At 29.1% G+C, this 24,153-nt stretch overlaps 1 protein-coding gene across 1 annotated transcript; it reads right to left on the minus strand.

The window, feature by feature from the left end:
• Nucleotides 1-9,679: 9,679 nt before the first annotated feature.
• LOC100776840 (uncharacterized) lies at nucleotides 9,680-10,510 on the minus strand. The gene has a single exon (XM_003518439.4). The coding sequence runs from the start codon at nucleotides 10,442-10,444 to the stop codon at nucleotides 9,782-9,784; it is 663 nt and encodes a 220-aa protein (XP_003518487.1). The 5' UTR covers nucleotides 10,445-10,510; the 3' UTR covers nucleotides 9,680-9,781.
• Nucleotides 10,511-24,153: the final 13,643 nt, after the last annotated feature.

A 24,153-nucleotide genomic window follows, 5' to 3' on the forward strand; every position in this document is an offset into this window, starting at 1 on the left:
TTTATTAAAATTAAGTTGCTGTAAAATTATAGTGAAATATGGTATTAATCATATTTTCTGAAACCTTTTTACTTTCCAATAACTTATTCAATGTTTTAAGACATCTTATTAATTAATAAATTAATCATATTTCTGAAAGCTTTTTTTTTTCTTTTCAATTACTTAATCAATGTTTTAATAAGACATCTTATTAATCTGTCAAAAAAAAAAGACATCTTATTGATTAATAATGTTTACAAAGAAAAAAAAATACTGAAAATCATCGCAGTCAAACAAAAAAAAACTGATAACCACTATAGTCTATTAAATTTTCAATTGCCCCGATCGCTACTAATTTTTCTTTAAAGCATAGGAGATATGGATTGTTAAATAAAACAATATTGGAAGTCCGGATATTAAATAAGAGTTTCATTAACATTAATTGTTGATTGAACAAGTTTTACTAACCATCACAAGTTCTGTAAAAAGGTTATCCACGGTATCAAACCGTCATCACGTTTATAATAACTACGTTACCAGAAAAAAAGACGAAGTTTTATGTATAAAATTAAAAAAAAAACGAAGAGGTTTTTCTTAGATTAACAAGGTACCAGAAAGGTCCACAATAAACAAAAACTTAGAGGGTACTATATTTGAAATAGAAATTTTGACCTATTGATTTGTTTTAATAGTAATCTAAGTTTCTATGTAATTTGGTTAAATATTAACTAAATCTGGAAATAAATAATGGAAAGACGAACTAATAAAGAAACTAAGAGCCAAACAGGCCTCGGCCTGTGGACTCATTAGAAAATTAGGGCCCAGTTGATTTCGCAAGCCTGATCCAAGCTGGGATCAATGTGTTTTCACGTCATTTAGGAATAATAACTCGTAATAACTCGATAACGAATAACTTTTTTAAAAAAATCTCCAGAAACAAATGAATAATTATTATAATACTATCATAATAATACCATCTTCTATTGATGTTCTTCTGTTGAATGAAGTGAAATAATTTGGTTTAAAAAAGTCATGATAATACAATGAGCTTTTTAAACATTTTTTTTTTCCGAATGAAATGGCATAGTGATTTTAAAAATTAAAACAAGTAGTGGTAATTTATTTCTTGCTTTGGCATTGATTTCGTATATTCTAATTTCTACACTCACATTCAATTCTCAAAATGTCATATATTTTGAGTTTAATTTCAATCTAATAGGTTTAGACTGTTAACTAATAAAAACTATTAGTACTCAAGATATAATTTTAAAAATAGTTATTATAAAAATCAGTAAATTCTTCACACACATAATTAAATGATAATATAAATTCGTTTTTAGGAAAATTAAGCCCATATTTAATGCTTATAAAAGAAAATATTGTTTTGTTTTTGGGAATTAGGGGTCGAGGAGGGACCCAGGAATATTTTAAAAATTGAACTCGTCTCAATTCTTAAGAAGGCATGCGATAATATTTAAATTGACAATTGTTAACGGTACTTTATTAGAATTACAACTTTTTTTGAATCACACTTCTTTTCTTCTTTTTTTTTTTTTTTAAATTGACAGAAACTAGCTCATATTATTTAATGTAAAAATAAGAGAATGAAATACAACTTAAATTGAATTCAATAGCATGTCAATTAGCTTAAGATTTAGATATCCTTGATAAACAATAGACCATTCGATTGGCTTATATACAAACAAATTTGATTGACTTCTTATTAGAATCACAATTTTTTTATTCAATGGCATTATCTTCTATTTAGTCATTGTTAATAAAGCTTAGTCAACATTAAAGTCTTTTATTGAAACTACTCTGGTTTAAACATACCAATATATTTGTAAAAAAAAAAAAATACCAATATCGTGCACAATTTATTATTCGTATTATTATATAAAAGATGCTTTCAAAATCATTTTAGTTTACCTTCCTTTCAAATTTTTCTTAATATATTCTTAAGGTATACATCAGGAAATAAAAAAATTAATTAAGACATTATAAAATATTCAGTACTTTAAAAGTTTAAATATGCTTGATATATTTAATCAACATGTTTTATTATTTTCTTAACTTGTATCATAAAAATACTAGTAGTTATCATAATTCCATTGTCAGTTTTTTAAAGTGTACAAGTTAAAAATTAAATAACTATTATGTAATGAGAACACTAACAAATGCCTCTAATGGATTGATGAAGGAATTAAAAGTGTAATACTTTTACAAATAAGTGTTAATTACATACTTTCACGGTGACGTTCAATGTAATTCTACATTCATTTTTAATCAGAATTCATTGTTTATTATTTAGTTAGTGATTTTAAGTCACTCATCAAAAACTCTTATTTTATCTACTTTCTTTTTTTGTGTACCCATTCAAAAGTTTGATAATATGTTTATTTATACTAAAATAACTTTCAATTTATTATTACTATTATTATTTTATTTATAGTATTAAAATATTCAAAAACTAAATAGAAAAACCATCTCAAATTAAAAACTACTACCAGATAAATAAAAACATTTTTTTAAGAACCAGACAGAATAAAAAAGGAGATTGGAGTAGTATATCTTTATTCGCACTTTGCGGGTTGCATCGGCATTTCATTCAAGTGCGTGCCTCTAATTTCAGGGTTATTTTGTGGCCCTCTAACCTAAACCTAGGCTTGGTATGTTGAAAGATCGCGTTTCAAAAGCATGATCGATGTTTTTTCAGTTTATAATATGAAATCACAGTCAGTAGTCTCTCTCACATGTATTTCAGTGTAAATTAATCGGCAAAAACTAAAAACGCTTTTCTCCTAGAGAATTCAAGGTCAAGGTCTGTCAAGAGTGTTTGGTTATGAGCTATGAAGCACGAATATTCTAGTTCTTTGTTGTTTGTGTCGGTCGTGTCCGATATATGTTCATGTTTCATAGGTTATGAGATGAGATAAGGAAATAAGGGAAAAAAATAGATAAGATAAACAAGTAAAAAATAAAATAAAATAGAGTATAAATAAAATTGAGTTGGTCGAAGAGAAATGAGATGAAATAGAAAAGATATTTAAATTAATATTTATAATAAAATTTACATCTTTATTTTAATTTTGCTATTGTTTTAAAGGTTTCGTTTATTTAAAGTTATCTGGCATATAGGTTATTTTTAGTGTTAGTTTGAGTTTTAAATTTTATTTTTTAATAAAATAAGCAAATAATTTTTTTAATTTTGTATAATTTTAAATATTTTTAATTTTCTTAGATGTTAAAAAAATTATAATAATCTATTGAAAGGCGTACTGTTTGTTTGATAGTACTCGATATTTTTAAAACATGGATGATATTTTGGTAATATTTTATTTTACATATCCAATCAATCATCCATATTTTGTATTATCGTTTCTTTCTTCTCACATGATTTATGATAACAATGTTTCTGTTTTTTGTTGTTTATTTTTCTGAAGCTGTTAGAAGAATTATTTTTCTTTTGAAATAAGAAAAGGAAAAGTTAAAGTAAAGAGAGAGAGTGAAGGAAAATGGATGGTTGGGGGTGGCTTTACCGAGGGTGAGAAGGCAGAGAGGCAAAAAGAAAGTAATAAAATATTAAAGTTTCAGTAATTAATTACCAGTGGTAGAGTAGAGTAGGGTGAATAGGTTGTATATAAAATGAAAATTTTAGTATAGAAAGAAAGTAAGGGGATATGAGGAGGACGAGGTGCCTCGAGCCCTGTAAGTGACAACCATCAATCAATCTAATCTCTCATCTCACAAAAATACTAATTTTCAAGTTAGCATAGAAATTATCACAACAATACCACTTGTATTTTAGGATGAAGATGAAGATATTATTCACTGTGATTCTGAAGCTAGTTTTCATATTCATGGGCAAAGGCGATTACTAACAAACGAGTGCTGTGAAAAAAAAAAACAATAACAATTCAAACGAGTATCAACTAGTCTTGAATCAACAATATTAGGATTAGTTATGTCACTTTCCAATACACATCATGTCACAAAAAACAAAGACGATGTTGTGGGGATGTACTTTGACACTTCTAATAGGTACTAATTGGGTCCAAACTACCTAAAAAATCTAAGCTCTGGATCAAGTTACCTTAAGTGGGTCACTATATTTTGATCATGATACGATAGGTCACCCAACTGATTACAATACTGATGATCATGGCAACAGCATATTTCTTAATAAGCAGTGCCAATTACTTGCATGTAAAACATGTATACATCAAAATAATAACCTGTGAATTTGCAAAGTTTTGTCCCGGAAGATTAGATATCTTTGGGTCCATGACAAATTAATACATCATATATTGATTTATAAACTCAAAAAATCACTACTTACATAAAATATTTTCAATGCCGTTCCTTATAATTAAGCGTCACTTCAAGTTAAGCAACACTATTTAATAAAATTTATTATTGAAACACATGATTTGACATTACTTATACAAACACTATTATTTATATAAATAAAAATATGTTTATTTATAAAAAGAGAAAAATTAATTGATTGTAGAACTTATAAATTAAGTTAAATATTGACTCTAGCTATTTTAGAAATTTTGTATAAGTGCTTAAATTTATATGACATTAGAACACTTATAAAATTGAGATAAGCTACTCATTTAAGTATCCATGTGTTGTGAATGCTCTAAAGAAGATCATGGCTATATTCCTAACCAATATGAAAAATCTTACCACACTCTTCATGCCCAAAATTGATGCCATGTTGTGCTGAATCAGTTGCTCTAAAATCCTAAAATTCATTTAGTTAATGCACAAATAATTTTAACACTCCTCCACATAAGAGCCCATTAAGTTTAAAATACAGATAATGCATAAACTTGAATGAAATAATAACATGAAAACAAATTTGTCCTTTTCCTCAAAAACTTATCGAAATCAATTTGCCAACAAGAATACAAAGGAACGAGGATTTGTACCCAAACAATAAAAGAACTTGCCAATTTGCATGGACATTATGCTACATCGAGATAAGGTAGTTTTGTTGGGGAGGCAGGGCATGTGGTTGGGCTAAAGTTGGGCCCGTGAATGGAGTGGTGCCAAGGGGGTTAATGCGTGCACAAGCACAATGCATTAATCACCTACGATGGTCTATAAAGTGTACTAGTTTGTAGAGTGGTCCCTCACATAAATATCAATAGCAGAGAAAAAGGCTGGGCTTGTTTGCTTGGGTCAGTACACTCATTACAGACCCCTACACACCTACTGTGTCTTTTATGCAATCTCACTGTCATTGCTCAAATCTTCACAACCCCATCCTCTCCCTCTTTTCCCAGCCATTCATATGATATCACCATTCTTTCTATATTAATTTTATTCTTAAAATATCAGATAATTCACACCATGTATAATATAACACTACTCAATTATATACTTACTATATGTCATTTTTCAAACTCTCTTAATACCTTACAAAATAACACTTGATGAAAAAAAAAAATCATTCAATTTGTCCGGGACATAAATACATTCAATTATTTTTCTATTATTAAGTTGGAAGGTTTGAAAAAATACATTGCAGAAAGATTATTGGAGATTTCATATTAATTAGTAAAAAAACTTATATGAATGAAGAATATTTTTTTTTCTATTAGTTCTTTTTTAAGTTGAGTTAGATTTAAATTCATAATTAAATATGATATTAGAGTATATTCCAATGATGATTGTCATTTGTTAGGCTTATTTTTGTTGTTGTTAGATTTATGGGATCACTCGCTCTCATAGACGTCCAACTTGTAAATTTCGTGTTGGAAATGTTCACACATCTACATGAGAAAAAACATTTACTTTACAAGAGTTAAATTAAACTTAAACTCAAATTTTAATAATTTTTTTATCTCTTTGTTACTTCTTATCATATAAGCATTTAAAACTTATTTATGCAAAACTAAAAGAGACACAAAAAGTTGTCTCATTTTAGTTTTAGAATTTTTTTTTCATTTTTACATTTAATACTTTGTTTATATGGGAAGCGCCAATTTTTTATTCCTCTTCAGAGTTCAGACTGGTAAAATTGATATTGCCACTTACCTACTTCAGTAACGGTTGATTGCTCAAACTCATTTTTATTTCCCCCCATAATTGTTGCAGATATTTTCGTTATTGCACTACTTTTTGTAGCTTATACACTGAACTGGGCTTTAATTAAATTGGATTACTTCGATTAACAGGTGACGTATTGGGCCATTCAACCACTTATTATAGCCCAAGTTAACATTTCAGATGTTGTCAAAAATGAAAAGAATTTCAATCATATAATTATTTAATGCACCTCAATTTTAGCTTTGATACAGCTCAAGTGCATTATGTATTGGACAATCCATAACAAAAATTAAAGTACCTTAAGTAATACCCCTTCAATCAATGCATCTATGAGCATTGACTTTTCTTCTATACAAAGAGGATTGACCTTTCTGACTCATAATTTTTTCAGTTCATTATATACCACAAGAAAATTTAAAATGTTTATATACAAAACGATATAATTTATACACAATAAACATGTACGAAGAATACAATTAATTATTAGGATAGTACAAATTTAACTTATTAACTGAATAATCTATTCACAAGAGAACTATTAGAAAATTCAATATATATATATATATATATATATATATATATATATATATATATATATATATATATATATATATAATTGTTTTGTTATGAGGAATAAATTATCAATTTTTTATATAAAAAGTAAAATATTTTTTAAAATATCAAAACTCAAAATATAGCACAGTATTATATCATTGATTCATTGTCCAGTTTTATTTTTGCTTAATATTAAGATGCTCACGACTTGATAATGCAACGCATTATATTTGTGTATGTGCGTTGGCTATCAGGCTATGTTTTCTTTTGTTAATTTTTTATTTATTTCACATGCTTACAAAATTCTAACATTGCATCATTCATTTTTCCTTTTCTTTCTTTCTTCTATATAATTTCATTTTTACTATCTAAATTCTCAACATCAAACGACTACATATCAATTCTAATGTTTTGTTTTCGACCAAAGATGAGAACATATCATATATAGAAGGTACAAGGACACTCCAATCCGTATACAATATATATAGAAACCCTACCAATAATAAAGCTCTACTTGAAGCACTTGCAACCCTTCAAAAAGCATAGACAAATATTCTATCCAAGAAAAGCACATGCCTATAACCCATAACCTACTACGATCTTACAAGTTACATCCCCTTCAAACATTCCATGGGGTACATTGACCACTAACTTCTTGACTCTTTCACCCTGTTGGATAGCCATACTCAAGATCTAAATTTAATTAATTTCAAGTACATGTTCAGTATTAAGGACAATTATTGTTGAAAATAATATTATTCCCATGTAGCCATAAAGTCCAAATAATAGCAACCCACCATGTAATCTTAGTTTTCTTCCCATATAGAGGCCACCAATATGTTGAAGAAAATGAACCTTGGTCTCTATGGGCAATACAACAACTTCAGACCCCCTAGCCACCTATAACACTCTTTCCAAATGTGTGATGAAAACCTGCAAGAGAACATATATATGAGCAGTTGTTTTTTCCTCCAATAGGTAGAATGGGCAATTGACATCTTGATTTTTGTAATATGCATGATGTTTCTCAAGTTCTCTTTTGTTTAAATTGTATCCTGTCAAGTGTCATCCTCCATACATAAGCTGAAATGTTTGATTAGTTGTGTATACCCCATAAGGATAGAGAAAAAAAAAGGGTATTCATGGAATCATGGTCATATGGTTGTTGTAGCACACCATATGCAAATTTAACTGTATATATTCCTATACAGTCCCGCTTCCAAATCCTCCTATCAACGACTCCTTGTTTTGGTTTCGCAGAGTTTTAAGTCTTGTAGGAATATAATAGAAGCTATATATAGCTAATAAAATCTTACTTCATTCCGTCTGTGGTAATCTTATTGCATTCTATTTTATCCCATAATTTTATGTAGCTACATATATATTAATTTTAGATATCCAAACATAACCATAAAAAGATCAAAAGAAAATGTGTCGAGTACTGAACCAAATATTGCTTGTATACAGTATATATACGTACACCGGTACCGCTCAGTGCATTTCCTGCTCCATGTAAAAGTGCATCCTAGTTTGGTCATTAGAGTCTTCCATTTATGCCTTGCCCCAAATAATGAATATTGTTATATTGTATCATAAGGAAAACACAGTGCGCTGCTTCTGTGGCAAGTTATTGATAATCTCCAAGTACTCCTTTTCTGTTTGTAATTGTCATAGATGGACTATATCTATCCTATTATATACAATGAATGGATGACATAAATTCATTTTATTAGTATATATTTTATCCTTTTTAAAAGAATCTTGCCACTCCTATGTCACATTCTTATGATAAATTTTACAATTAAAAAAAAAATAGAAGTGTAAGGTGATGATAAAAGGAAAATACAGAAGAAAAATGTCATGAAAATGTGAAATGAAGTATTTGCATATAAAAAATAATCTATACAATGACAACTAATAATTATGTGCTCTATTTCCATCTATTTCATTTATTTCTATCAATCTAATAACATAACATAGGTTTTGAAGCACATTTATAGGAATTCACCAAAAAACAAAGCATATTTATAGGACGAAGGGGAAGGAAGCCTAGGTACGTCTTGGCTAGGAGAACGTCCTCATCAAAATATTTACATGTGAGGACATACAATGCTTCCTAACTAGGCTTTAATTTCCCAAGGCACATTTAGCTTAACTTCCTCTTTGACACACTATATGCTTTCCAGATGCTCAACTTCTGAGAGTCGATCTATATATATGAAGGTTTCCTCAAGGGTAACTTCAACTCTCGGCAAAACTGATGTCTCATACCAAGTTCGTCTTCAAAGTTCCTCATCTCAAGACACCTTTGTATAGCTCTATCTATGTAATTTCTTCAAAATTTATGTATAGAAACAGTAACTGGCAGTCTAATAGAATTCAAAAATATTCATGAACACCTCTTGTCTATTTGACACCTAGAATAAAGAAAAGAGGAAAGTATATGTATAATAAGCAATATAATGAGGTGATAAAAATAGAAAAATAAAGAAAAATGATGAGTGTTAATCAACTGTTTGATATATCAAAGTGTCCACATATATATTATGATTACTCTATAGAATTTGTAATTAATTTTTTGTCTCTTGCTCACTTATTAATGATCAGAATAATTTTATCTGTAGTTATTTACACACGAAAGCCATATATATATATATATACCACAAAACTTAGAGAAAATGAACTTATAATTGAGAGGGAGAGATCGAAACAAATGAAGACCAAATAGATGACTGAGTGAAGAAAGGTACGTCTGTGATCATTATTGATGTACGTAATACAAACGAATACCACGAGTCAAATCTTTTTAAACCAATCTGCAGCAAAATTTCTTCCACTTGCAACAGATATAATACAAATGAATATATAGTTAATTAGTAGTCACAATGAATAAGATGATTAAACATGACTCAAAATTGGAGAACAATTGCAAGTTAATAAATGCAATTAGCTTCACTTTGTACATCAACAAAGAAATACTAGTATTTAACAGCTCTTGAAAAAGTTGAAACAATTAATTTCCGTAATATCATTTCACAAAATTATAAATTAACAACCAGGCAAAATCAAAACGAGTGGCTAATTATCCTGAAAGGCCAGAAAGAAATATAATTAATGTATATATCAGTGTACAAATTGATGTTATGTATGTGTGGAGTACTTCTAATTAATTAAGAAAATTGAACTACCTAGTAAACATTTCCACGGGCTTTTCTTTTTCTTTCCACTCTAATCCTATGAATCTGCATGGTGAAAACCTAATCTTGTATTCCGAAATGGTTTCAAGCTTAGGAGACCACACCTGATCCTTAGACTTCACAAGCTGTTCATAGTGCTTTTGCAACTCAGGAGTACTACACAGAAAACTAGAGGGGCTACCAGGGGTTCCAACAATATTATTATTATTCTCTTTCTGATCTCCACCAGTTATGAGCCTAGTGATGAACTCTGGCATGACCTTAATAGCAACCCTTCCATCAGAGCCCTTCAAGTACTCGAAAGGGCATGCACCAAACTTGATAGGGGACTTGTTAGGGCAAGATCCAAGGGAAGAAATGGAAGCCACGGTGAGGTTGTTGCATGCAAAGAGATCAATGGGGAGAATAAAGTAGGTTTGGCCAGGCATGAGTTTATCATCAATTGATAGAACAGGAATTGGTTGTCCAATGAAGAAAGAGTCTGCATGGCACACCATCATTTCAGGAAACTCAAACATGATCTCACCGGCTATGTGTTTTCCCTTTAGGGATCTTGATGTTCCTTCCCAAAATATGAGCTTCACGGATTTTGATGATGATGATGAATTGGTGTTGAGTTGAAAGCATGGAGTCTTCAATGAGTTTCCCATTTGAAGAGAGAAAAACTAGAGGGAGAGAGAGAAGTGGTGTTAGCTAGCTGCTTAGAGAAGAATATGATGAAGAGATTAGGAAGATTATGATGCTATATATATAAAGATAATGATAATGTTGACTTTGGATAAACTAATGTGGTCCTTTTATTTTAATTTTTTGGCACAATCAATTAAAAAGTTTGATGGGGTCGGTGGTCTGGTCAGCCATGCCGGCTTTGAAAATTTCACTTTCTATATCGTGATATGTGGGCTCTTTTAGGACACACTCTTGTGTCAGGCTACTCATACACGAACTTCACAAGCTTAACCCTTGACCTTGTGTGCCTTTTACTATTTATATTCAAACCTAGTTGGTTACCCTTTTTCTCCTCCCATTAATACTATAGGGGGAGTATTTGGGATCTTCCTATTTTAGTGTGAAGATTATAATTCATGTATGCGGAGATATTTTTGTTCTAAAGACCTAAAAGAGAAATTAAAAGATGTTAAAATTCTTACTTAATTGTGATTAACTGCGTAGGAATAGTACCTTATGCGGTCCAGCGTGGGGGCGGAAGTACTTATACAATTAAAGACTAATAAATTTCACATCTTAAAGATTAAAAGGTGTTGGAAAATTTTTCTCTTGGGTAGAAGACGTGTACGCAGTTTTATTTTTTTTTTTGGAAAAAAAATCCTGTAGACGTTAGCAAATTTATCTCCAAAAAATTTTGATCAACCATATATAATTTTGTTCTTGGATTAAAATGATAGCACAACCTACCGAATTCTCTGTTTAAGTCTTACCGATAAACTCAAATTTGTTTTTACATATGCTCGTATATTATCAAGAGAAAATAATCCTTACACTAATATTATACAGAATTTTTATAATATCATTTAATAAACAATCGTCATATATAATAAATTTATTATCTTTTGTAAAAGATACTTAAGTCATATTTATCATCTTTACATGGTGTGAAGACGACAATAAAATTAAAACTTCTACATTATTAATGAATAGAGCTTAAATAATATTATAAATTAGAATCCCTAATTTATTTAATAAAAATTATAATTATATAAAATGTTTATTTTATGAGATGCACCGAATAATTAAAATACCACTTTAAAGAAAAGCAGCTTAATTAAAAAAAATAAATCAAACCTAAGTTCTGTGCTTTATCTTCACACATACTCATTTTGATATAGAAATTTAATCATTATCCAACGACTAAGTTAGATCCAGTCATCTCAATTAACTAACGTATTACTCTTTCATTTGTGCCAACGTCATTGAAAATATGAACGAACAAATCATCCGCGGAGGCATCTCTAAGTTTGATGAATTCGTTGAGTCTATCTAATCCGTGTTTTGAGCTTTAAAAATGTGTTGATTTTTAATCTAATAACCCAACTAATTAATTTAATATTCACAATTTAAGGGCACTAATATTTCAAAATCAGTAGGTGTTAGTTTGGTGCTTTTCAACTAATATTGATTGGTTCTCAAAACGAAAGTCTGTGCAAGTCACTCAAAGCCATAAGTTCCCGTCGTCATAGGCTGATATTAATCGAACCCACGTTGTCGGTTTAAGACCAAGCTTGTGACTTTCACGTGTCAATTTGCTGCTTTTTATTTATTTATATTTAGTCAGATGTCAAATTGCATATCTATTAATAAATTCCTTATTTCGGAAAAACAAGGAGAAAATATAATGTGAATGCGATTATAATTTTTAAATAATTTTGTAATTTGAACTAATAAATAACTAAAATGGGAACAATAACTATAATTGTTCAAAGTTCACATGTGATACAGATCTGTGTAACCTATCCTCAAGGAGCTAAAGAGCTGACTTTTTACATTGTCAATAGAACACCTGAGAAACAATCGTAATTTAATTACGTGCAGAAATGTATAGTTTTAAAGAAGAAAAGTTCTTATACGTTCATATTTCATGTTCTTTTTTCATTGACTAAGTTGTAACAAGGGGGGAGGAAGAAGATATAAATTCCACATCTAAGAAGAGATAAATTAAAGATAAAATGAATGCTACTAGTGTCAAGTTGATAAACAAACTAAAATGAATTTCATTACTTATGCTCACGAGAAAGAAAAAAACAAATTAAACATAGAAAATAAACAGGTCAAGAGAACCAAGTTGATTTTATGTTTTTCAATAGATCGATACTTTTTCTTCTTTCCCTCTCCTACCTGACCCTTCCCTAAGTAAATTGACGGAAAATGATAACATAAAAATATGATACATATACATTTTCTGCGACTATAATTATCGTTAAAAAAAAAACTACTGTACGTAATTGTGGAAAATGTTTATAACAATGTAAAAGGCCAATATATACAAATTTCTATTTGTGTACGTACTCCTGTGTAAGACTTCTAATTTTGTAGAATACTTCGAAAGTTCCAATAATAGTTACGTCTTTCTTGTAGATTAGGGCATGTGACTGCAAAGTACAAACAATGCGGCAGTTGGAAACTTTATTATTTTATTAAGACAGATGACAAGTGAAGACTAGTAGTGGTGGTGGCCTTTTTGCACTAGTAAAGAAATGAAAATTTTCATTTTTCTAATATGATTTGGACACATGATAAATTTATCCTTTTTGGGCATTAATCATTGTTCTTATATAATTGAATATTCCAGGACAGTCCAAAACCGTTTTTTAGGACAAATTGTATCCTTGACTCCCTACCGTGTTAATTTATAGTTTTTCTATTCTTTTCTTTTTCTTTTTGTTTTGGGTAGTTGTGCTATGATGAACATATAAGAGTGGAAAAATACATAGTGCTCCAACTCGGGGGAGTTTTCAATTTTAATATTATAAGACTGCATGATAAATGTGGTTCATTACTTGCTAATATAGAATTTTGTAGTCTTTATTCTTGTCATCATCATATTATATGGAAAATTAAATATTAACTAAATGTTATAATTAAAATATTTTAAAAGGTGCAATATAAAATATTCTTACACCAATATCGTATTTACAAAATTAAAAATTTCGAATTTACTTAAAAAAACAAATAAATTTAAGATACCATACCGGCCTTAATAAAATTGTTGACAACTTGATATACTGATGTTTGACGACTAAAGGCTTTACTTTAATTTTTACAAATTCTACTCCTATAAATTGAACTTGTACTATTTTTTTGTTTATTAAAAATATTTTTCTGTTAGCTAGAGATTAATTTTTTAGAATAATTGTTATACATATGGTGTAAAAAGTTTTACACGATAATTCAATTACATTTTCCTATATATAATAAGATTATTAATTTTTTAAAATAATTATTTTAATTTAATTTAAACGATAATTTGTGATTGGATAAAAATAATGTAAAATTATTTTTACATTATCATTATATGGACATTAAAGAGAAATATGAAATCATTAAAGTAACTAGTTTATTTCTTTCAATAAAATCTGTTTTATACAAACAACCTATATCAATACACTTTAAAATATTGGCATTCATAATGAAATCCTCGAGAATGACCAATAATAGATTCTATGAAAAATAGAATCTTATGAATTTATTTTGAGACCAATAAAAAATGTTTAGGATATTGACCTTCTTTCTTTTTTTGTGAAAACATTGATTTGAGACTTGACGTACGTCTCTCTTTTTTCCTTATGTTTTAATAGTATTATCGTACAAATGTTAATATAACGTGCCCATTATTACAAGAGGAGTGCAAGTTACATATTTTTTTTAACATTTGTACTTTTTTTCTATTTATCAAAATTAAAAATTATAAAATTATGAAATTATGAGTGAGATACATTAAATAAATAAAAAGTAGGAACACATAAAAAAATAAAACCTTTACAATTTTATAATTTTTAATAAATTTCAATTAACATTAGCGAGTATGTTTGCATTTCTCTTATTATAAATATGCATTCACTAATTATAAATAATTATATATTAAACTTACAAACAATTGTGTTTAAATTTGGATATCAAAAACAAAATATGTGCTGGATTAAGGTTTCTGAAGCCAAATGTTAACAAGTTTCACGGCGTCTTAACACGTAGGTTAGTTTTTTTTTAATGAGCATGGATTACAGTGCAAATAATATAAATGTTTGAATACTCTCAGCTTGAGTGTCACGTGATTCATACTTGTGCAGAATTTATAGTGTTAATTTCTTTGTAGCTATCTGCATATACAAGTAGCCAATTCAAATCTCAAATCTGTATATATATGTAATGGAGGAGTGTACACAATTGGCCGTTCTTCAGTTCTTGTATATAAGAGATGCATAAATTGATAAATATAAATGCTATTGTACTTGTACATGTTCCTTAAATATATGACTAGAATTTGATGGCTTCTGTGTTTCCGTGCATGCATAAGGTAAGCAATAATTTTTAGTTTTTTTTTACGCAAGAATTTTTAGTTAATAGAGGTGGAAATAAGTTAATTAACCTAAGTTATGTTTTACAAGACTCGAGTTTGATTTACATTCCAAATCACAGATTCTAACTTGATCTATTTATTTAATAAAAAATGTTTGCCAGAATCTCATTCTTGCTATCATTCTTTGACATGTATATGGGTTGGGTATTCCTTGTGCCCATTTATATATATCATTCTTTTTCGCAAATAAAAAAAAAACCATCAAATCTTTCTTAAAATGACAATATAGGTTAGGTTAGAGGTGTTTAACAATCAAAACAATAATTAGGTACAATCAAACCTTGCTTAAAATGATAATGTACACTAAGTAAAAAGTTTAGAATGACAGATGGATAGACTATTTCAATTCAAACATGATAAAAACTTGGACAATGTTATCAAAGACTCTAATATATGTCTAAATTAAAATACCAATTCAATTATATAAATCAAACACTATTTTAAAAAAAAATAGATATCCCAAATGGCATAATACATGTCTCAAACAACACTAACAATTACTTAAATTACATATATAATAAATATGTATACAATATTAAGTGAGGAGTCTGGGTAAATAAATTTGAAACTTATTAACCTCACAAACAACTTAACCTAATTATAATTAGGTCAATTGAAATTATATTTGACAAGACATCTAATTAATTTTTAATTTTTTTCTTATTGAAAAATTTATTTGATTATTTAATTAAAAAGTTTTTTTTAGTAGTTTATAGTATTTTTTAAAGTAATATTTTTTAAAATATTAGTTTTTAACTTTTTATATTTTCTTTTTTTTATCCTTAATATATTTATCAAATTTCATGTTTATCTTTTTTAAATAAATCAAAATTTTATTATTTTTTAATCATTTTACATTTTTTATCTATTTTAACAACTAATTTTATCATATTTATAATTTAATAAATTAATTTTTCAATTTTTAACAAATTTTTCAATTAATTTTGTCGAAAGATAAACTGACTTGATGAGCGAATTCAACTTACATAAATGTTTTTTTATGAATAAATACTAATAATTAGTATATTATATTAGTGGAAAGATTTAAATTTACGACCACTTTGCTCCAACCCTATAGAAATGTTATTACTAGTATTAGCTAGTTAATCAAATTTACAGGTCAATACACCCCCTAATTTGTGACAATCATTTGGTAGATCAACAATTACAAAACTTGCGCATTACTCAATCTGTTTAGCTTAAACCTTGGGCAATAAAGGGATAATAAATTCTAAGTAGTTTTGAAAAGAGTACACAGATGTTAACTGTCAAGTGACTTTCTTCTGTATAGATATTTTATTTTAAAAAAAATAAAATAAAGCGTTGAGGTTAGTTGCACAATTCTTGAAATTGGCATGTCTAGACGACTGTTTAAAGTTTTTTTGTTTCTTGATTTTCTCAACTAGTGGCGATAAAAAATTGTTTTGAAAGAAATGATAGTAGTTTAAGTGTAATTTACTGATCTTCTTTTGCTCCAAAATATAATTGTCGTTTTATTCATCGTCACCATGATTAAGAAAATATTAGACAAAAGAAACTTCAACTTGGTAACTCTAGCATTTGCAACAAGAAATGAAAAATTATAAATTAATTAACCATTTAAAAATTGAAGAAAGAGAATTACAGATAACAAAATTTGAAGAAAAATTATTTCCCGTGTACCAAATTTATTTTTTTAAGAAAAACACCACCCCAAAGAAAGTCTTTAAACATTTAATCAACCAAAATTTGAAGATGATCAAAGAAATAGATTTTCGCCTTGAAAAAAAAAAAACTATTGACAATTTGCCTTTGCGCAATTTCCTCAACTTTGGTGGTTGATTTGTGATGCCCTCTTCCAAAATCCAAACAGTTAATTTCTCTCTTTGGGTCCGTCGAATCGAATCAAATCAATCAGTGAGATAACTTCAAATAAATACGATGATAGGCATCAGATTTGTCATCAAAAGACAAGAAATTACCAAACAAAAGCAAACAAAAAATAGTTGAGCTGACATGGGTGGCCACAGTCTCAAGTCTCAACCACTGTAGCTACCAACAAATTAAGGCTCAAAATTTAATAAGTATCTAGCTATATATTTGTCTTGATTGATGATGCGCTTCAAAAAATTAACACTTAGGATGCAAGGCAGAATTTTAAACGAGACTTTTTTTAATTAATGTTATGTGTTTTTTTTTCCAAGAACTAAAATTTGAAATAATTGTGCGCCTACTATATCAGTCATCATATATATATCTTTGTCATTCTTAGTTTAATATTTTTTTTTTTTGGTTATTACATTATATACTGTTACAAGCTCAAGTGTGTTGATATGGATAGGATAGCTGTATCTTAGGTACTGTAACAAAAAGTATTGTTTATTTTAGTATTTAGTGGCCTATAACAATTTTGTCCTTAAAAATTATCTTTGATAAATTAAAAAATAGTATTTATGAATTATTACTTTTGATCTTTTTCTAAGCTCAAAGTTGACTGACATTTTTTTAGAGATATCACATGTAAAATATTATTAGCTTCAATGTTTGATGGTCTGTGACAGTTTTATTCATACCTCAATAAATCAAGAGATAAGCGTCTATAAATTATCTTCCACCTTAGGTGATATAAGATTTTTAGTGTACCTAAACATGTACATTAAAGATATAGTTTACCTTTTGATAGAATAAAATATTATCATTTTCACGTGAAGATGAATTTTGATAATTAAATTTTGGGTAAAATGACTACATGTTCAAGATATTGTTTTTGCATTCTTAATTATCAACGACGAGGTACTTCTCATGCTGTCAGGTTTTTGTTGTCAAATGTAGCAGTTACCACTTTTCAACATTCTTAGTTAACAACTCTTTACTAAATGCCATCGTCAAAACACATAGTTATATATGTACATATATAATTCGCCGATAAAAATAATGTACATAGTTCAAAACAAGTCCTTATCCAAGTCACAATAATCGTTGGCACGTATATTTATTTATTTATAACTACTAAGAATGGTAAAACTTGCCATCGCATACTGTTTTGCCAAAGTTCTTATTAGGTGGTTTTTAACTTTTTATATGATGCACTTGATCAATAGATAATTGTTCAGTCAAAGAAAGGGAAATTAATGAACAAATTAAAGATAATAAATTTTATAAGCATACTTACTATGACCACATACTTATCCGTTTCCACAGTATATATATATCTATGTATATTGGTTCTCCTCCATCATCAGCAATGACAATGAAACTATATTGAAATATATCCCCTTTGTTCATTGAAAAGTTGAAAAACTCTTAATTTTGATCGTATGAACATCATTACCATCGTTGTCAATTTCATCATTAGTCTCAACCTCTCAGCCGTTATAAACATCATGCAGCCGCAGTTTCTCTTTCTCTTCATATTCATGAAGGAAAAAAAAAGTGCTTTGTGGGATGATACTAAATATAATTAAACTTTTCACTTGGGCAAATTTGAATTTGTCTGATTGAGCAATTTGCAGGAGCATTCTTAACTAGGTCCCCATTCAATTTTTCCCATGTCTAATACAAGTCAATTAGAAACAATTTAGCATGTCATCTTTAGACAAAGCAATGATGATGTTGCTAGATTAATAGACTAAAATCCCTGTGGCCAAATTGTGGATCGTTCTTGCTACCTTCTTGATGGGGATAATGGGGATTCTCTTATCACATAAACCATTTTTCCATGGAGTTCAATGGGGTGGCTTGTGTTTAAGCATTCGATTTCATATATTTTTGGGTTTGGTTAGCATTATGCTTTGAGTTATCCTAATATCGGTTTTTTTTTATTTAATTAGTTATCCTAATATTGTTTGATGTCTAATGAACTTATAACTATTTTGATAATTAATAATACATATGTTTTTTAATTTACAATAATTCATTATGCTTAACTAGGTGAAGTAAATTCATTGCTAGTATAATATGTGAATATAGTTGTTGATATATATAATTGGTATTAGAATATATATGGTTCAACAATCAACATCCTTTAGTTTTTAATATAATTATACTTGTAATATTTAAATTTATATGTCATCAAACTATGGAATCGATGAACACATTCTTAATCATTATCATGTATCAACAGATGACCCGATAGGGTTAGGATCTACAAAAATGACCTTATAAAATATTATATTAGCTTCAGCCTCTCATGTGAACCCCTACAACATATCAAAATTATAATCCTAATTGGCTGTAGTTGTTACGACAGTCACATATATATGCTTAGATTTTATTTTAAGAATTACGTACATTGAATTTATAAAATATAAACAATATACTCTTTATATTTTAAGCAATTTATAAACTAAACATTTTCAGGTACTTCCATTTTCAGACACATATTTTTTAAGCAATACAAAATTAAATTAACATTAAATATTTACAGACATATAGCAATGCTTATATCATCCAACACAACAGTAAGCAGATTAAGCTGAATGGATCATATATACCCCTCCTATGTATTCTGGTCATAATCCATTTGTCGTTGCTTGTTTATTTTTTCGGCTGATACATTATTGTGGTTGCTTCTAATTTGAAGGCTTTTGAATACTTCAATTCATCATGATATCATCCCACTCAACAAACTACAGGTCCATATACATTCCGGATCATGATTCGTGCGTGCACGAATCTCACCATTCAAACGGGCATAATGATGAAAAGCTGACATTGATCATTCCTTTTTGCTAATATGATTATTAATAATATAAAGTTGGGTGTCTGCGCTAGTTAATTTGTTGTGTGAAATGGAATATGGTTTGGTATTTTGTTTAAACTTGAAGGAAAAGGTGAATTGATCCATTCTTTAAAAGGAAGATTTAGTCATTACAATGCATCATTCCTGTGCTTCAAATTATAATCTGGTCCAAGCAAATGGAAGGCAGACAAAGAAAGCAAAGCCAAAACATAGCATCATTTATTCACTTTTATTACATTTTTTTATATCTATTTATCAAATGGTTTGGGAATTAGGATAGAGTTGTTAAATGGGCTGAGCCAATTCTACTCAGTGAACTAAGTATGGAAAACTAGCTGATATGGCTTGACCCAAATTTTTCACGAACTATTTTTCTGGCCTGATTTAATTCGTTGGCCCGTTGAGCTGGATCAAATTGATAGTTTTTTTTGTCTATATATATATATATATATATTATATAAATAAATAATATCAAGCCGAATAAGCCTTAATAGTTTTCAAAATAGTATTTTACAGACTCAAACTGGTTAGGACTGAAACTTCATGCACTCTACAAATTTTCTACCAAGACTCACTTTCATTACGGGAGGGGTAAACGGTAATTCTGAATGTATGTTTACATTCTAGATTACCTTTTTATGTAATAAAGAGGGTGTTGGCAAAAAAAATTAGAGTATAGGAAGAAACTCCCCCTAGCTAGTTTTTACGCCTCTAGCCAGGCCCGCATCAAGCAGGACTTGTTAAGAGCCTTTATCTTAAGTTTAAACATTAAAAATTTCATTTTGCTTGCATGAATAAAAAAACAAAACTACAACCAAAATTTTGATGGTTAACATTAAATTTATAGACGAGTTATTTTATTTTTATGATTATTATGAGTTATTGCATCTTACAAAATAATATAGAACTGCAATTAAATCATCATCATTATTATGATAACCATAAATAGATTTTATTTATATTTTAAATAGTTTTGCGATGCAACAAATTATGAATTAGATTATAAATTGCATAATTTTTTGTAGACAAAATTTACCATGATAACTTTTAGTATAACAATTACATCGATGAAACTTTAATATTTGAAAAAAGTAAAGTTATGATAGTTATAATTTTGCCTATATAAATCATACTCATGAAGGTAACACTATATAATTCAATAGTTAGATAGATAAAATCTTAACTTCCATAGTGTACATAGTACGCGCATTTTATCATAATCTCAACCGTTGGTTACAATTGCACTTTATTCTTAAAAGTGCACAGCTTTATTTCACAGAGGAATTAAATCCATCTTTCTAAGACAGCCTGTGGTAGCTCATTAGAACTCAGTAGCATGATGTTGTTATGCCAGTGTCAAGAGTCTCAAAGACAACACACACCATCTACTGCTGGCATGTGTACAGCTTGCAAATGTGTTAAAGAAAGTGCTACCTGATTTTTGCTTATGTAATGATGTTGCTGAATTTTCTCATACCAAGTGTGGACTTCAATTTCAAACAGTATCCCCATCTCCCGAAACATCAAATGTGAAGAGTATAGTATGTATATTGCAAATGATATGATGGGCAACCATACCACAAAAGCTAACCGTTGTAGTTGGAGAGTCCAAAGCCATATAAACCTCATATTAGAATCTCATAATTTCAATGTAGGACTCAAGTTCCATACCTTGAATTTGGATCCCAATATTCCACCACACTAAACAGGCCACAGCCCCTGCCTGCGCCCATGTGGGTTGGATATGCACTAGCTCCGGTCAAACACAGTGATGCCATCATCGCAACCAGCACCACTTGTTTGCAGCTGGGAGACATAGTGAAAGGCTCTGATACAAATTGATGAGAAACTTTAGAAGAACCACACCACAAAAACTAGCTGTTGTTGTAAATCCCACACTAACATGCCATACTTCCAATATGTGACTCAAGTCTCATGCCTTGCAACTGGATCCTAACTTCCTAAGTCCCAACAGACTGTTTCTAGGATTTAAATTGAACCTATGACCTTCAAATCACAATGCAGCTGCAACTAATGTGCTAAAAGATTTACATCCCTCTTAACCTGTGGATATACCAACACTTTAACAATACGGGAAGAGCTTCAAATTGGGAAAACAATTCCATGTGGATCATCTTCAAAAATCACAAAAAAAAAATCTACAATTTGTTGCTTGCTTTTCTAACTCTCAAAAAGTACACCCCAAAGACAGGTATAATTGTATCAGACAAACCAGCCACGGTAAATTTCACATGTGTATAACTGTTAAATAAACTTTAATTGGTATGCGATTGTTGCATTAAAATTAACTTGAACCAGAACTTAGGTGGTGACTGGTGACCATTCTCATGCTACTTGAGAGCAAGAAAAAAGAATGCTTCAACTTCCAATCTCCCATGCTACACTTCATAATTGCAATGACTTCTATCCAGGCTCCACCTTCAATAAAATATACTTACAAAAACATTAGTCTGAAGTTCATGAAAGATGGTGGAGTCCCCCTCCTGGCTCCTGCAAACCATGCTTAGAAACATGGACGGGTTGTATTTCCAAGCGTCTAAAACATACAGGATTCTTCTGTTCAAATTGAAAATTACAAGAAAGAATTTTAATTAAATTCAAATATATACATATATATATAAGCATGAAACAAGCAATACCAAGGCATTCATAATTGCACAGTTATAAAAAACTAGTAAGGGGTGTCTCCTTTTTTCTTTGTTACTAACCAAGGCAGGAAGGCTCAACTATTATGTCCGGGCTCCGAAGACATCCACCAGGGTTGTGCTTCCTGTGATATACAGAACCAGTGATGGCATTGGCATAGTCCACAACTAGACCTACTTACACATAACAAATATACATCGGAATAAGTAAAATTATCACAAGAATACATATTCAATGCTTACAACAGAATGAGGCAAATTTAGATGACATTCAATGAAAGAATACCCAACCTTATATATTGGGAATTTGTATTGCAAGTTACCAACGTGGGCTTAACACCTTTTTCTATCATTTCATCCCACACCCATAAGTCCTAAACTGCAAAACCCATTCATCAAAATGCTAAATGATACGTAGCTGGGCAATATCCCCCTGCTCACCATATCACACCATAACTCCTTAGCTTTCTCCATTTCACCAATCTTGCAGAAGCCATCCATCAACGTATTATACGTCACAAGGCTCCTTTGAGTCAGCGTCTCAAACAAACCAAGAGCCCTACCCATGAATAGGGTAGTAAGAGTATAGTAATCCGCAAAAACTCCCCTCTCCACCATCTCCTTACGCACGTTCAACGCCTCAGCCACATTGCCATTCCTGCAATACCCATCAATAAGAATAGTATAAATCACCGTATCAGCAACCAAACCAGCACCCTTCATCTTCCCAAAATACTACAACGCCTTATCGAATCGCCCATTCCTAGAGAACACTCCAATCACAGAACCAAAACTAATCAAATCAGGAACAACCCCGTACCGCAACAACACCGGGAAGGTTGCGGGCGCGGACGAGGTCGTGGACTGTGGGACCCGCGTGAGTGGAGCTGCGGTGAGATTGATGGAGGAGGAAGGTCTGAGAATGTTGTGTGAGTAGTGTCTTCGCCATTGATGCCAAGGGGAACACAAGACACTCGGAATGAACCCTCCTACTAGATGTTTCAACAAAGTTCAAGTTATTAAAAATCTTTTTTTTCTTGTGGTAAGGATTCAAAATCTTATTTTAAAATAATTAACAATTATATCTATTTAATAAAAATTATAATATTTTAATAAATACATTTCCAAATTATCATATATTAACATTATATCAACCAAAAATTAAATAAATAGATAAATTTAGTAATTATATTCATATTTATTATTTTTAGATTCTTCTTAACTTATATTTTAAAAAAAAAACTTGAAAATGAAAATAATTTTTTATCCTAGTGTTTTTCTCCCTTATAATTATATAAGCAAAAAATTATATAAATGTGAAACTACTCACACCTATAATTATTTTTTTTAGAATCATTATTATAATTATGTATTGTAAAATTAGACTCCTAACTTTAATAATTTTATAGTTAAGTTAATTATTTTATATTTTTTTCTTAGTTAGATGTTAATAAATATAAAATATATAGTTTATAAAATAATATTTGATAAGTTAGTTTAATAAATTATAATATTTGATATTTTTTTTAATGATAAGCTCATGAAAAAGACTGATAATTAATGTTTAGATATTTTGAAAATTATAAATAATACTTGAAAACTTCATTTACAATGAATAGTTTATAATAAACTAGATAGTACCCATAGGATGAAAAAAAAATAAAAAAGAAAATAATCTATAATCTTATAAATTCATTAATTTGTTATATTGTTGAAAAGATAATTTATAATCAATTCAAATGCCTTTAAATATAGAAATTATATATTAATAAGAAATAATAAATATAATTAAATGTAATTAATTTGAATACAACTTTAAATTTGACTTTGACAATATTATTCTTCTAAGATCAAATAAAACATTTTCCATAAAAAAATATA

Source organism: Glycine max, chromosome 2 (assembly GCF_000004515.6).
Source record: "Glycine max cultivar Williams 82 chromosome 2, Glycine_max_v4.0, whole genome shotgun sequence".
Classification (NCBI taxonomy): Eukaryota; Viridiplantae; Streptophyta; class Magnoliopsida; order Fabales; family Fabaceae; genus Glycine; species Glycine max.

What these genes read in the sequence shown, in the direction of transcription:
- LOC100776840 (XM_003518439.4), bottom strand. Translation starts at nt 10,444, where the DNA reads ATGGGAAACTCATTGAAGACTCCATGCTTTCAACTCAACACCAATTCA.